This window comes from Muntiacus reevesi, chromosome 2, assembly GCF_963930625.1.
Source record: "Muntiacus reevesi chromosome 2, mMunRee1.1, whole genome shotgun sequence".
NCBI lineage: Eukaryota > Metazoa > Chordata > Mammalia > Artiodactyla > Cervidae > Muntiacus > Muntiacus reevesi.
This window is the reverse complement of record NC_089250.1, coordinates 146,054,430-146,068,051: the sequence shown is the minus strand read 5'-3', so window position 1 is coordinate 146,068,051 and position 13,622 is coordinate 146,054,430. Positions and strand designations below refer to the sequence as shown.

Genomic DNA, 13,622 nt, shown 5'->3' with positions numbered 1-13,622 from the left:
GATGGAGTGAGAAAGAGCAAGCCAATGAAAGGATACCAAAATTTTCCCACCTTTCTTAAATTCTTCCAGCATAGCGTCCAACTTGGTGTCATTGAAAACAAAGTGCAAGGGGTGGTTATAAAATTTCGTGATGGTTTTCAGGGGAGTGCAGTCATCCGGATCCACGAAGGCCAAGTCTTTGACGAAGAGGAGGTCCACGATGTTGGAGCGTTCCCCCTCAAACACTGGAATCCGAGTGTAGCCGCTCTCCATGATCTCCGACATGGTGTTGAAGTCCAGAATGGCTTCCCCGGCGATCATGAAGCAGTCCCGGAGGGGCGTCATCACGTCCTCCACCGTCTTGGTGCGGAGCTCCAGCGCGCCTTGGATGATATTCAGCTCCTCCTTCACCAGGTCGTTGTAGGGGTCTGTGACCCGGAGCATCTCGAGCAGCTTTTCCCGGTTATAGACGGTGCCTATCTCCTGGCCCAGGACGCAGTCCAGCAGCTTGCTGACCGGGTAAGAAGCGGGAAAGGTCATCATCATGAAAAACTTGGTGAGGAAGATGGTGTTGGCTCCCACCGCCAGGCCGTGGCGGGAGCATATGGCCTGGGGCACGATCTCCCCGAAGATGACGATGCCGATGGTGGAGACCACCACCGCCACGAGGCCTGAGCCAGCGATGTCGTCGAGCAGGATGGTGAGCGTGGTGTTGACCAGCACGTTGCCCAGCAGCAGCGAGCACAGCAGGTAGTTGCCCTGCCTGCGCACGGGCTCGATGCGCTTGGCGTAATTCTTCTCCTTCTCCGTGCCGCAGTTCTGCACGATGCGCAGCTCCATCGGGTCTAGGGCCATGAGTCCAAGGTTGAGGCCGCTGAACATGCCCGACAGGCACAGAAGCAGCGAAATGAAGATCACCTGCAGCCAGAAGGGCAGCAGGAACTTCTTTTCCTCCCCCACGATCATCTTGGTGTCCTCGCCATCGTGATAAATCCAGGTGGTCTCGGCCCACGGGGGCGGCGGGAGCCCGGCCACCCCGGAGCCGCCCTTGCCCCCGACGGCGCCACCCGCGGACCCCGAGCCGCCGGCGCCTAGTGCTGGCGTGGAGAGCGACGTGCACAGGTAATAGGACTTGCTCTTCTCCATCTTACGCAGCGGTTTGATCTCTATCTCAATGATGCCCGATGTACGGCGGTTGAGAATGATATGGGGCAAGATGATGATATCTGATGTGCGGATGCCGCAGCGCTGGGGGCCGCTGTCCGGCTCCGGCGGCGCGGGTCCACCCAGCCCGCGCTCGCCGGGGCTGTGGCGCTGCCGCTCATGCTCTGTGAAAGCAATGCGGGACCATGTCTCGTTGTTGATGTTCTGCCCGTACACCCGCAGCTTGACCCGGGTCCGCTCGCTCACCCGCAGCGCCCCCCCTTCCATGAACGACACGTCGTTCGTGTCCTCCAGCCGCAACCCGATGATCACCGTCTCTTCGTTCTCGCCCACCGCCGTGCAGCCGCCCGCGCCGCAGCAGCAGCTCAGTAGTAGCAATGGCAGCAGCCTCCCCGCCGCCGCCTGCAGGACCCCCCGGCCGCGGGCGCTGAAGCTGCGGCGCGCCGCCATCTTCCAAGAGGGCAGTGCGGCGGCTGCCTGCCCGCCCGCCATCTTTACTTCGGGTTCACAAGAGCCACAGCCAATCATAGGGTGGCTGCTCCAGCTGCGGCTTCATCCTTCTCAGCCGGCGGCGCGAGCGCAGGCATCGGCCCGCGGGGCGAGATTGCAATGCTGTGTTCGAACCCACTGCTCAGCAACCCGCCTCCCTGACTGACACTGACTCGGCCTGGGCCAGCACCGAGACCTCGAGGCTAGCGGGAGGGGGGAGAGGGTGGGGGGAGTGCCAGCGGCTGCAGCAAGAGTCAGGCCGACCAGCCAATCACCAGCAGGTGCCCGCCCTCCCAGCCAGGGGGCTGGAATGGGGGCGTGGCCGTGAGCGGCGCCGCGAGCCAATGGCAAGATAAGTGGGTGGGGAGACGAGGGACAGCGTCCTCCTCTGCTCTCCAAGTTTCCAACTGAAAGGCGCGTGACTCTTGTGTATGTGCGAGGGGAGGAGGTGTGGCCAGCCCCGGCTCAAGAGCCAGTCACAGATGAGAGCCGAACGAAAAGGGGCGGAGCCCCCCGTCCCGGCCGCCAATGCACAGGGGCCTTCTGCGAGCCTGACGCCCCGGGGGGGACTCGGTAGTACCCCTGTCCCTAGGTTGGCACGCTGGACCAATGTCCTGTGCCCCGAGGCGGCCGGTTCTCGCCGCGCCACGCTGCCGGCTCCCGCGTGCTCAGTGACCGTGCAGAGGTCTGCGCTTTCCTGACCCAAGACGCACATCAGCCTAAAATGCGCCCCTTTTCTTTACTCCTGCGCGCCTCTCCGCTCGGGATGAGCGGTGGCCGGTGGGCCCAATACCACATCTACGCGCTCCTCTGGAGCCGCTCGCTTATCCCTAAGGGACAGACGGCCTCTGCAGCTCACGGTCAGGGAGCGCCACCTGCCGGTAGCATTGGCTCCCTGCAATGCTTTCCAGGTACGCTGCAAACCCAAAAAGGTATTCTGGCAGTTCCCCATCTTCCAAGTTATAAGAATCCCTTCACTTTCTTACTGAAAAAAAATATATTCCCTGGCCCCATTCCATACTTACTGGATGGGTAGGACTTAGGAATCTATTCCTAGTAGGCACTCGGGAAAATCTGGGAAATGGGAGGGGGCGGACATCCTAAGCAGACCCATAAAGTCTCATTCTTAAACACACTGATCAAACCCTGCTAGGTTCATTGGTGGCTCAGGAGAAAAAAATTCTGAAGACCAAGGACTCCCAAGCCCACTCTGGACTCCCAAGCCTACTCTGTATCTGGAGGAAACAGAGTTGCCAAATTGGTTTTTTTTCTTGCAACTTAAACATCCCCCAAAAATAATTATTTCCGTTTTTTTAATGCTGCAAGCACATTTTCCTTTCTGTAAAATTTTTATTAATTTCTAATAGATATAACTGCAAGGGCCTCCTCACTGTTCTATCGTCTTCTACACCTGTCCCCTTCCCTTCTCAACCCACCAGCCAGAGTAGTTTTGTTAAATAAGCCACTGTCCCTTCTTTGTGTGAAACCCTACTCTGGCTTTCCAACTCATCACAGTAAAAGCCACTGGCAGCTATAGTATTGACAAGGGTCTAAAAGACCTACTGTCCCCCCCACCCCGCCCCACTTTCTTCTATAACCCTATCATCTGGTGCTCCAGCCAGATTCTCCTGGTTATTCATTCTCTCTAGGGATGCTCCCTTAGGGAGCCTGTATACATGCTGCTGTTGCCTGTGCCTGGGACTCTCTTTCCCCCAGATGTCAGCAGAGAACCCTAGACTACCTCCTTCAAGACTGTTTCAAGTCCATCTTTATAAACCAGTGACCAAACACTCCCTATTCTCCATCCTTACTGTATTTTCCTTAATTTGGTGTGTATCTGTCTCCTACTAGAACTTAAGCTTCCTAAGGGCAACGATTTTGTCTGTTTTATTCACTGCTGTATCATCAGGGCCTAGAAGAATAATAGATGCTCAAAACAGTACTTGTATTTTTAAAAATGAAAGGATTTTTATTCTGAGTGCTCCAAATAATGTCCCCAACTCTAGTTTCCGGTCCTTCAGTCTCTTTCTCTCTTTTCTTTCTTTAATAAAGTTGACTTCTCTCTTATATGGAAGAGAACTGAAGGTCTGCATTCACAGCTGCTATGAAGGTGATTGCAGCCATGAGATTAAAAGACGCTTACTCCTTGGAAGGAAAGTTATGACCAACCTAGACAGCATATTAAAAAGCAGAGACATTACTTTGCTAACAAAGGTCCATCTCGTCAAGGCTATGGTTTTTCCAGTGGTCGTGTATGGATGTGAGAGTTGGACTATAAAGAAAGCTGAGCACCAAAGAATTGATGCTTTTGAACTGTGGTGTTGGAGAAGACTCTTGAGAGTCCCTTGGACTGCAAGGAGATCCAATCAGTCCATCCTAAAGGAGATCAGTCCTGAGTGTTCATTGGAAGGACTGATGCTGAAACACCAGTACTTTGGCCACCTGATGTGAAGAGCTGACTCATTTGAAAAGATGCTGATGCTGGGAAAGATTGAGGGCAGGAGGAGAAGGGGACAACAGAGGATGAGATGGTTGGATGGCATCACCGACTCAATGGACATGAGTTTGGATGAACTCCAGGAGTTGGTGATGAACAGGGAAGCCTGGCGTGCTGCAGTTCGTGGGGTTGCAAAGAGTCAGACACAACTGAGCGACTGAACTGATACTGAACTGATGAAGGTTCCTTGGTCATCAGGTATGTTTGGTTCATTTTGGTGTTTTTTGTTGTTTTGGGGGGGTTAACTATGTGGCATGTGGGATCTTAGTTCCCTGACCAGGAATCGAACCCAGGCCTCCTGCAGTGGTAGCACAGTTTTAACCACTGGACCACCAGGAAAGTCCTTCCAACCCTTCAGTTTCTGACGCTGCTTCCCGCACCCACAATTCTCATACTGGTACATCTGAAAAACAAGTTTAGATTTTTTTTTAAAAGTCCTGATTCACAGACTTGGCATGCATTTACAAAAATAACATTATCAAAGTTTGGAAGAAATGTTGAGCTTTGGGGGAATATATGACAAAGGTTAAGGATAGATATGGTCTTCTAAATGAGCTGATTAAAAACACAACTGTTTACTGTCATTAAAAGTGTGAGCACAAGTCTGCTTAAGGGAGCTAAGAGGGAAGATGACTACAGGCTCTTAAATGCTGAACGCATACTTTTGCAATAAGAGTGCAGAGAAGAGAAGTGCAGAGAAGAGGCTGAGGAGAGGCTTGCCAAACCTACAGACATCTCCTGTGCATTTCAGAGAAAACTAGAATAGTCAGGAAACTGTGGCATTCAGCAAGTTAGAAGTTCATAGTAAAATGTCAGAAAGCGCCCGGCAAGACAATTTACAATATAAAACAAAGCAAGCTCAAATTTACACACAAGTTCAAAAATTCCCTGTGTGAATTTAATGTTCATCCTGGATGTGAATGCGGGGGACGCGGTGGCGGGGGGCGGGGGGATCATATTCTCCATGAAGGAATTCCCTGGCAGTCCAGTGGTTCAGATTCTGCTGTGCTTCACTGCTGAGGGCCCAGGTTCAATCCTTGGTCAGGGAACTAGGATCCCACAGGATGTGCTATATGGCCAAAAAGCAAACAAACAAAAATACATTCTCCATGTACACCCAAGTCACAGAGCAATCTAGACACCCAAGTCAAGTAATTTTTCCATAGCAAGTAGGATCCTGCTTCAAGCTTGGAGGCTTTTCAGCTGGCCTACCCTCTCTTTAGTGAGGGGCCTGCTAATACAAACTTGACCTTCAGGAGCTTCCCAGTCTGTCTATCTGAATGAATCGAGGGCAGGGGCAGCACTTACTTCTCAGGATCTTTTTTTTTAAATCTGGCAGAAAAAAATAAAACCCTGAATTCTGAACATGTTTCATCTCCACAAAGAGCTACAAAAGGCTCAAGACTGCTTACTGGTTGCTACGGATGTCTAATCCTAGGAAGGCTCTGACTCTGACCTTCCACACCTCCTTAGGTAAAGCAGAATCTCCTAGCAGATACCTTCCCTAACTAACCCTCTCTTGCCAGAATCCATCACTGGGTCCTCCAGGGGTAAGGTGCCTGTTCAGTTCTCTCATCTGCCAGGAATATGCTCCCCTGTCTGCAGGTTCAGAGACAGGAAGGCACTGTATCCAGACCTAGAAGTCTTTTCAAGTTTGATTTTAAAGATAGCAAGTAGAACACCAAATGGCTCTCTGTGCATTTGATTTCTCAACATAAAGCTCCAGTTTTATAGAGAAACTTTTTCCCCCAGAAAAAATGCCTACTTGTAGAAAAATATTCAAAATGACATTTTAATCTCACCGAAGCACTGGGTCTTTTGAGGAAAATTAGGAACTGGGTGATGCTGGTGTTGTCCAAACTTTCCCTCCAATCAAATCTGCTCCCCCTGAAGCAAAGCTGTCCACTTGTTTAAAGACACAGAACTCTTTTAGCTCAACTGAGAACTCTTCACAACAGAGGACAAACAAAATAAAATCAGCAATGCAGTTTACCTTCTCTAGAGGGCTTTTCAGGCTTTTTGTTTCAGGCTTTTCTATTTCCCTCCTTTTCTAGATACTTTCTGGAGATAGTCACTGGGGTAAAAGAGAAAGGAAAACATGACTTTTTGACAGAGTTGTGAGAAAATCTTGCTCCTTTGAGAAGGACCCAAGCTCCTCAGGAGAGAATCCCTGCCAATGGTGGGTGGACCCCTGCCACTTAAAATTCTGCTGCCTCCTCCCTCCCTCACTGCCCTCCTCCTGGCCCTGCCCCCATGGTGCTCTGGACAGCACCCCACGTACTACCCTTCTCCCAGGGAGCTTGTGCCTCCTAAACCTCCCGTGGTACCCTTCTTCTGCTCTAAATCCACTATTTGCCCTGCCCCCTGTCCTCCAGACTGCCAGGCCCTACAACTGTGGGACTTTCTAGAATCTTCTAGCATGTTCTTTCTGACTTCTGTATCACCTCAGTTCCAATCTCCAGCTTAGTCTTGGACAAAGTTGTAAGAGATGTTCTGTGCTCCACTATTCTTATCACTGTGACCAAAACATTCAACCCAGGTTGCAATTTTAGATTTTAAAATGTTGCTCCCTGTGAATACTGCCCATTCAAAAATCTAAACATAAAAACCACACTTGGGGAGTGAGGAAGATGTGGGAGGTAAGGCAGACTCTGACAGGAGAAAGGTAACTAGAAATGAGACCACAGGACCACCGGACAAAGAACAGATCCTGAGAGTCCAATTCTGAGCCCTGGATCTGATACCCAAGCTCTAATCTTTGATTATGCCTCTAGACATAAAATGCTAGTTTTCCCATATCAACTGAGTTCATTCGTATGGTCTTTTTTCCAAATCATTTGAAGTTGCAGCAAAAACTCTACTCCAGTAATTAGTCAAATCTCCACATATAGACAAATAATATGCCAGGCATCAGTGGGGAAAAAATCTGCTCCTATTTTTAGTTCCTCTGAGATACTTGTTTTATTTGAAACACCACTACACTGAAGATTTAACTTACTTCTTCCCATTTATTAATACCACATCTCAATTCTCTGCTTCTTCTTTAAACTTTAAGTGTATGTCTTATTTCTCACCCTGTTTCTTTTTTTCTCTTTCATTGATTTTTTTCCCTCATTCAACTCAGAGAGATTGCATTTCTAAATAAGCACTAGGCATTGGACCTAGAGGTTACCCAAAAAAACTTACTGGTAAGGACATCAGGAAACATGTACTAAATAACTACATAATGCAGGGTAGAATATAGAATGTCTTAAAAAGAAATACAAATAAAATGGAGGAACTGAGGGGAGCTTCACGGTCAGTCAAGGAAGTTCATGTGTCAGTCGCTCAGTCCATGTCCGACTCTTAGCAACCCCATGGAACCGCTATGCTCCTCTATCCATGGAATTCTCCAGGCAAGAATACTGGAGTAGGTTCCCATGCCCTACTCGAGGGGATCTTCCTGACCCAGGGATCGAACCCATGTCTCTTACATCTCCTGCACTGGCAGGTGGGTTTTTTACCACTAGCACCACCTGGAAAGCCTTATAATAAACATCATAAAGATGTATAAATGTATAGTAGCTGACCACATAATTTATTGTTTAAAACAGAACCTGTTTTAGAGTAAAAAATAAAGGTACTATTAATAACTAACCTAGTTTGAGGCTAACTGGGACAGTCCCAGGCAAAGATTATGTTGACTTTGTAATCTTTAATAATGGTAACAGGAACCACCCCCTCATTGAGAAAGCTCCTATCTGTCCCTTCTAGATCACATACCTTCTTTACCCTACATAGTGATCCTTGTGTGTGTGTATTAGTCGCTCAGTCATCTCCAACTTTTTGCAACCTCACTGTCTGTCCATGGAATTCTCTAGGCAAGAATACCGGAGTGGGTTGCCATTTCCTTCCCTAGTGGAATCTTCCCAACCCAGGGATTGAACCTGGGTCTCCTGCATTGCAGCCAGATTCTTTAGCATTTACGCAGGCAGATTGCTTACAGTCTGCACTACTATAGTGATGCTTGCTTTTGTACTAATCATTTACCATCTTAATTCTGTATTTTAAAATTTTGGGATCACCTAAACGAGAGCAAGGACAGACCTTCTGAAGCAGTGGTGCCAGAGTCAGAGGAGTGTAGCCTTGATTCTAACATTTCTTAGACTGCACTCCCACTGAGAAAGTCATTTAAATACCTGCAGCCTCAGTTTTCTCCTCTATAAAACTAGAAAAATCAGCATTATGAGGGAGGTGTAAGGGAGTTTTTTTCAGAAGAGAAACAACTTGGGATATTTGGCATGCTTTATATGCACACAAAGCAGTGAATTTTCCTCCTCCCCAGGAAAAATCACCATTTGTGAAGGGCTGCCTCGGTGGGGTCCTGTTACATTATTGAAAAGCAGAAATAAGAACACCTCCTTTACAACATTTCCCTAGTTAAATCCAACTGAAAGGAATAATAAGGTTAATAAGAAAAAGAAAAGAAAGACAGTTAATAAAAGATTAACTATTAAGCCTAGAAGCCACACAAATCCTTCTGTGCGCACTGTGCAAAACCTCTCCCCCGGAGCAACTTGACATTTTGAGGCTTTGCTTTCCTGGGGATGCTCATTTCATATTCACAGAGACACTGATGTGATGGAAGCCTGTTAACTCGGAACAGAGAATAAATCATCCAGGTCACCTCACCTGACACAATCAGGCTCCGAGTTATATGTCAAATTACCATAAGCAGCTCCAGCGCGCTTCGGTTCCCTCCTGTGAGCACCCCTACCCAGCTCCACCTGCCCTTCTTAACTTCTGCTTATAATGAATTAAATATATAAGTCAGAGTCATAGATTAAGCCAGAGGCCAGCCAACATTTGAATTATAATGGGGGACATACACTCACTTTTAATTATGATGAAACTGTGCTAAATTCCAGTCCTAAAATGGGGCCCTTTGCCTGCAGGGGTCAGCAAAGTTGGCTGGGTAGGGACTATGCCTAAAGGGACATGCCCTGTGTAACAGGGAAGCCAGTATTCACTGGGGCCATGGCAGCTGTGCAGAAATGCAGGATCAGATTGCCAATTTTTCAAGAGAAGCCAGAAATTCACATTTTATGGAAAACCTTCTGATTTATAAATGTGGGCAACTAGTTCAATTGTTTAAAACTCTGTGACTTCCCCAGAATCTAGACCCATTAAGTCTGTTTCTGAGATGGAAGGGAACTTATGCAGAGTTCAAAATCTCATTTTACAGCTGAGCAAAGTGAATCCCAAAATGGACAAATGATTTTCCAAGGGGAAAGTGACAAATTCAGCAGCAGAACCAGAATTAGAAAAAACACCTGTTTTCTGTCTCCTGCATCCCTTTTCCTTCCATGAATGAGGTTAATGACTTTAGGCAAAGTGAGCAGACCCAAGTCTGGCTTAACAGAGTACCCAGTACATCATCCATTTGCCATTCTACTTACTCTCTCTGGGATAAGTATATATATACACTTCTGGACAGTGTATAGGAAGCATTCTCTGCTATTTTATGAGGCAAGAAGTAGAATGCTTCTGTCCCCAATTGATTTTCCCCTCACCTGGAGCCTGTCACTATGGTAGGGCTTGGCGTCATGAAAGGACGGGCTAGCACGCCCGTGCCTGTTGGGGAAGGGGACTGGGATGGCCAACAGTCCAAGACAAGCAAGGTTCACTCAGCAGGAGAAAATGAAGAGCAAAACTTAGGTTCACATAACACTCCCACTAACCTCAGTGGGAGCTGTGCTTACGGGAACTGCAGGATCAGCAGTTGAACAGAAACTGGAATGAAGCAGGAAAGCTCAAGTCACAGGTCATTATTAGGACTGTCTAATTCCAGCTTCCTATTTACAAAAGAGTTCACTATCTAGGGAGATCTCCCTCTGCTGACTCTTAGGGCAGGGTCTACAAAAGAAGCCCAGTTTAGATCCAAATGGTGGTGTGTGTAATCAGAGAAGTGAGGACAGATGCCAACAAAGTTTAGAAAATATGCCTAGTTGGTTTTGTCCTGTTGGCCCCCAAGGTGCATAATATTCCAGTGTGCCTGGTAAACAGCAGGTGCTTAATTAATATTAGTGGCCAAATGAAAGTGTAGACTGAAAGAAAAATGCAGAGTTGAGCTGAGTTTTATTCAGGGTCTTATTAAAGACTCTAGCTTGGGAATCATCCTCTCCATAGCTCTGGGGGGACTGCTCCAAAGAGACAGGGGTAGAAATCAGTATAAAGATGACTTTGACTAGGGAATTGGTGCAGTAAAGCATGCATCTCTGTAAAAGGTTACTGTTAATCCAGAGGAACAGATATCTCTGTTAATGATTTTAGTGCTTTTCTATGTATGTGAAGATACAAGAATCTGGGTTCATAAAAATTTTTCTTGAGATCTATGTAACTGTCTAAGGGAACTGTTTTGCCAAAATATAGAGTGCTTTCATCCTGTTTTGCATCCTTAATTCTTTCCAGGGTGTACTTTCATCAGTGACTGAAGTAGCTGAAGACTTGATCCTTGCAGAACCTGATAGCGAGCAACATTCTTTGACTTACAAAAAGAAAAAAAAAGATAGGTTCACATTTCTTGCTGGACTCATGTAATAGACCTCTCAATCTAATAGGACAGAACTAGTCACTACGTTGGCTGCTTCTTGGGAGCCATAGAAGAAAGGTCAAGAATCAATAGGAGGAGAGGGTTCTGCTGCTGTCCTGGCACAAAGTCATGACCTTTAAAACTGTGTGTGGCTCAAGGCGGGGTGGGAGTAGGGGGCCAGTTCTGGCTGTGGCTGGGCCTCCTCCAGTAGGTAAACAGAAAAGCCTCTGCAGACTTCCATAATTTGTAAATAAATCCTCCTCTGTGATAATGAAGGACTGAAAATACTGTATTTGATACAATAATCAATTAAGGAAAAATCCACTCCTTAAATTTTTAAGTCCAGTATCTTTTGAAAAGGGTTTGCAGTGAGGGAAGAATGCTTCTGTGGCTCTACTGTCAATAAAAATGTTAAAACGTATTGAATGATTGCAGATGGCTAACAAGTCTTTTTTTTTTTTTTATGGGGGTGGGTAAATGGGTCATTGCTACAATTCTTTAAACCATTCTGTATGTTTGAAAATGGTTACAATAAAATGTTGGAAGTAAAGCTGCCCACAGTCAAAAGACCTGCCGGCAGCTTCACAAACCATGTTCTCGCAGCAAAAGGAGCACTTGTCCTGACATCACATGCTCGCAGCAACCATGTGGATCTAAACATGTGCTCTCTCAAAGAACTTCATACAAATCAATAAACAAAGGCATGGAGATGTTAAATGATGTTCTCAAGGCCAAAATGCTAAATGACAGAGTTGAGAGGGGAAAAAACTAAAGCATCTGGCATCAACTTTTGCCCTCAATTGTCATTCCACACTACCTCTCCCTCTCATAAGGGTCAGATATTCCTATTTGTCTATTTCACCTATTTTTTAATATTTACATAACTGTTTATGGCATTTTTCTGGGTAAAACGCATCTAATTTTACATTGTCTAATATATATATCTTCTAGGTTCTAGATCAAATATAATTCTTAACATGCATAAAGTATGTTATTCTTTGGAAAAGAACAATGTGAATTTCTAGCCTAATCTCCTTACTCAACCTCTTTTGGAGGAACTAAGAGGTTCAGAATGACAACCAGAAGGTTAATACTTCGTCCTCCTAAATTTGTATTGATGTTGCTTAGTTGCTGAGTCATGTCCAACTCTTTTGCGACCCCACAGACTGTAGCCCACCAGGTTCCTCTGTTCGTGGGATTTCCCAGGCAAGAATACTGGAGTGGGTTGCCATTTTATTCTCCAGGGGATCTTCCCAACCCAGGGATCAAACCCACGTCTCTGCATTGGCAGGTAGATTCTTTACTGCTGAGCCACCGGGGAAGCCTGTCCTAAATTTAGAAATGCCTAATAAACCAAACTGACTGTATGGATCACAATAAACTGTGGAAAATTCTAAAAGAGATGGGAATACTAGACCACCTGACCTGCCTCCTGAGAAACCTGTATGCAGGTCAGGAAGCAACAGTTAGAGCTGGACATGGAACAACAGACTGGTTCCAAATAGGAAAAGGAGTACGTCAAGGCTGTATATTGTCACCCTGCTTATGTAACTTATACGCAGAGTACATCATTATAAAAACGCTGGGCTGGATGAAGCACAAGCTGGAATCAAGATTGCCAGAAGAAATATCAATAACCTCAGATATGCAGATGACACCACCCTTATGGCAGAAAGTGAAGAAGAACTAAAGAGCCTCTTGATGAAAGTGAGAGGAGAGTGAAAAAGTTGGCTGACAGCTCAACATTCAGAAAACTAAGATCATGGCATCCGGTCCCATCACTTCATGGGAAATAGATGGGGAAATAGTGGGAACAGTGACTGACTTTATTTTTGGGGGGCTCCAAAATCACTGCAGATGGTGACTGCAGCCATGAAATTAAAAGACACTTACTCCTTGTAAGGAAAGTTATGACCAACCTAGATAGCATAGTAAAAAGCAGAGACATTACTTTGTCAACAAAGGTCCGTCTAGTCAACGCTATGGTTTTTCCAATAGTCATGTATGGATGTGAGAATTGTACTATAAAGAAAGCTGAGTGCCGAAGAATTGATGCTTTTGAACTGTGGTGTTGGAGAAGACTCTTGAGAGTCCCTTGGACTGCAAGGAGATCCAACCAGTCCATTCTAAAGGAGATCAGTCCTGGGTGTTCATTGGAAGGACTGATGCTGAGGCTGAAACTCCAATACTTTGGCCACCTGATGCGAAGAGCTGACTCATTTGAAAAGACCCTGATGTTGGGAAAGATTGAGGGCAGGAGGAGAAGGGGACAACAGAGAATGAGATGGTTGGATGGCATCACCAACTCAATGGACATGAGTTTGGGCAGGCTCCAGGAGTTGGTGTTGGACAGGGAGGCCTGGCATGCTGCAGTTCATGGGGTTGCAAAGAGTCGGACATGACTGAGAAACTGAACTGAACAACTGGTGTCAAAGAATAGCTTTGTGTGTACGTGGGGGAAACCCATGCAGTGAAATTGGGTACTGAATACTGCATATTATGTAGTCCTACATCTGGTTTCTTTCATTTAGCATAGTATTTTGTTCATCCGTGTTGTTCATGTGTCAGCAACTTGTTCCTTTTAAAGATAAATTTTATTCTATTGTGTGGATAAACTACATTTATTTGCTAGTTGATTGCAGTTGTATTGCTTCTAAGTTTGGGGCTATTATGAATAATACTCCTATGTACATTTGCATAATTGTCTGTGTGGACATATGTTTTCATTTCTCTTGAATAGATACCTAAGAGTGAAATAGCGGGATCATATTTTGTTGTTCAGTCACTCAGTTGTGGCCACCTGATGCGGAGAGCCGACTCATTTGAAAAGACCCTGATGCTGGGAAAGATTGAGGGCAGGAGGAGAAGGGGACAACCGAGGATGAGATGGCTGGATGGCATCACCGACTCAATGGACATGGG

At 46.3% G+C, this 13,622-nt stretch overlaps 1 protein-coding gene across 3 annotated transcripts in view; it reads right to left on the bottom strand.

Annotated features, from left to right (window-relative positions):
• The window catches only part of CNNM2 (cyclin and CBS domain divalent metal cation transport mediator 2), a 164,173-nt gene extending 162,349 nt beyond the window's left edge, over window positions 1–1,824 (bottom strand). For all 3 annotated transcript variants that reach the window (XM_065923237.1, XM_065923238.1, XM_065923239.1), the window contains exon 1: window positions 51–1,824. In XM_065923237.1, the coding sequence (XP_065779309.1) occupies window positions 51–1,671 (1,621 nt within the window). In that variant the 5' untranslated portion in view covers window positions 1,672–1,824. The remainder of the gene's footprint in view (window positions 1–50) is intronic.
• Window positions 1,825–13,622: the final 11,798 nt, after the last annotated feature.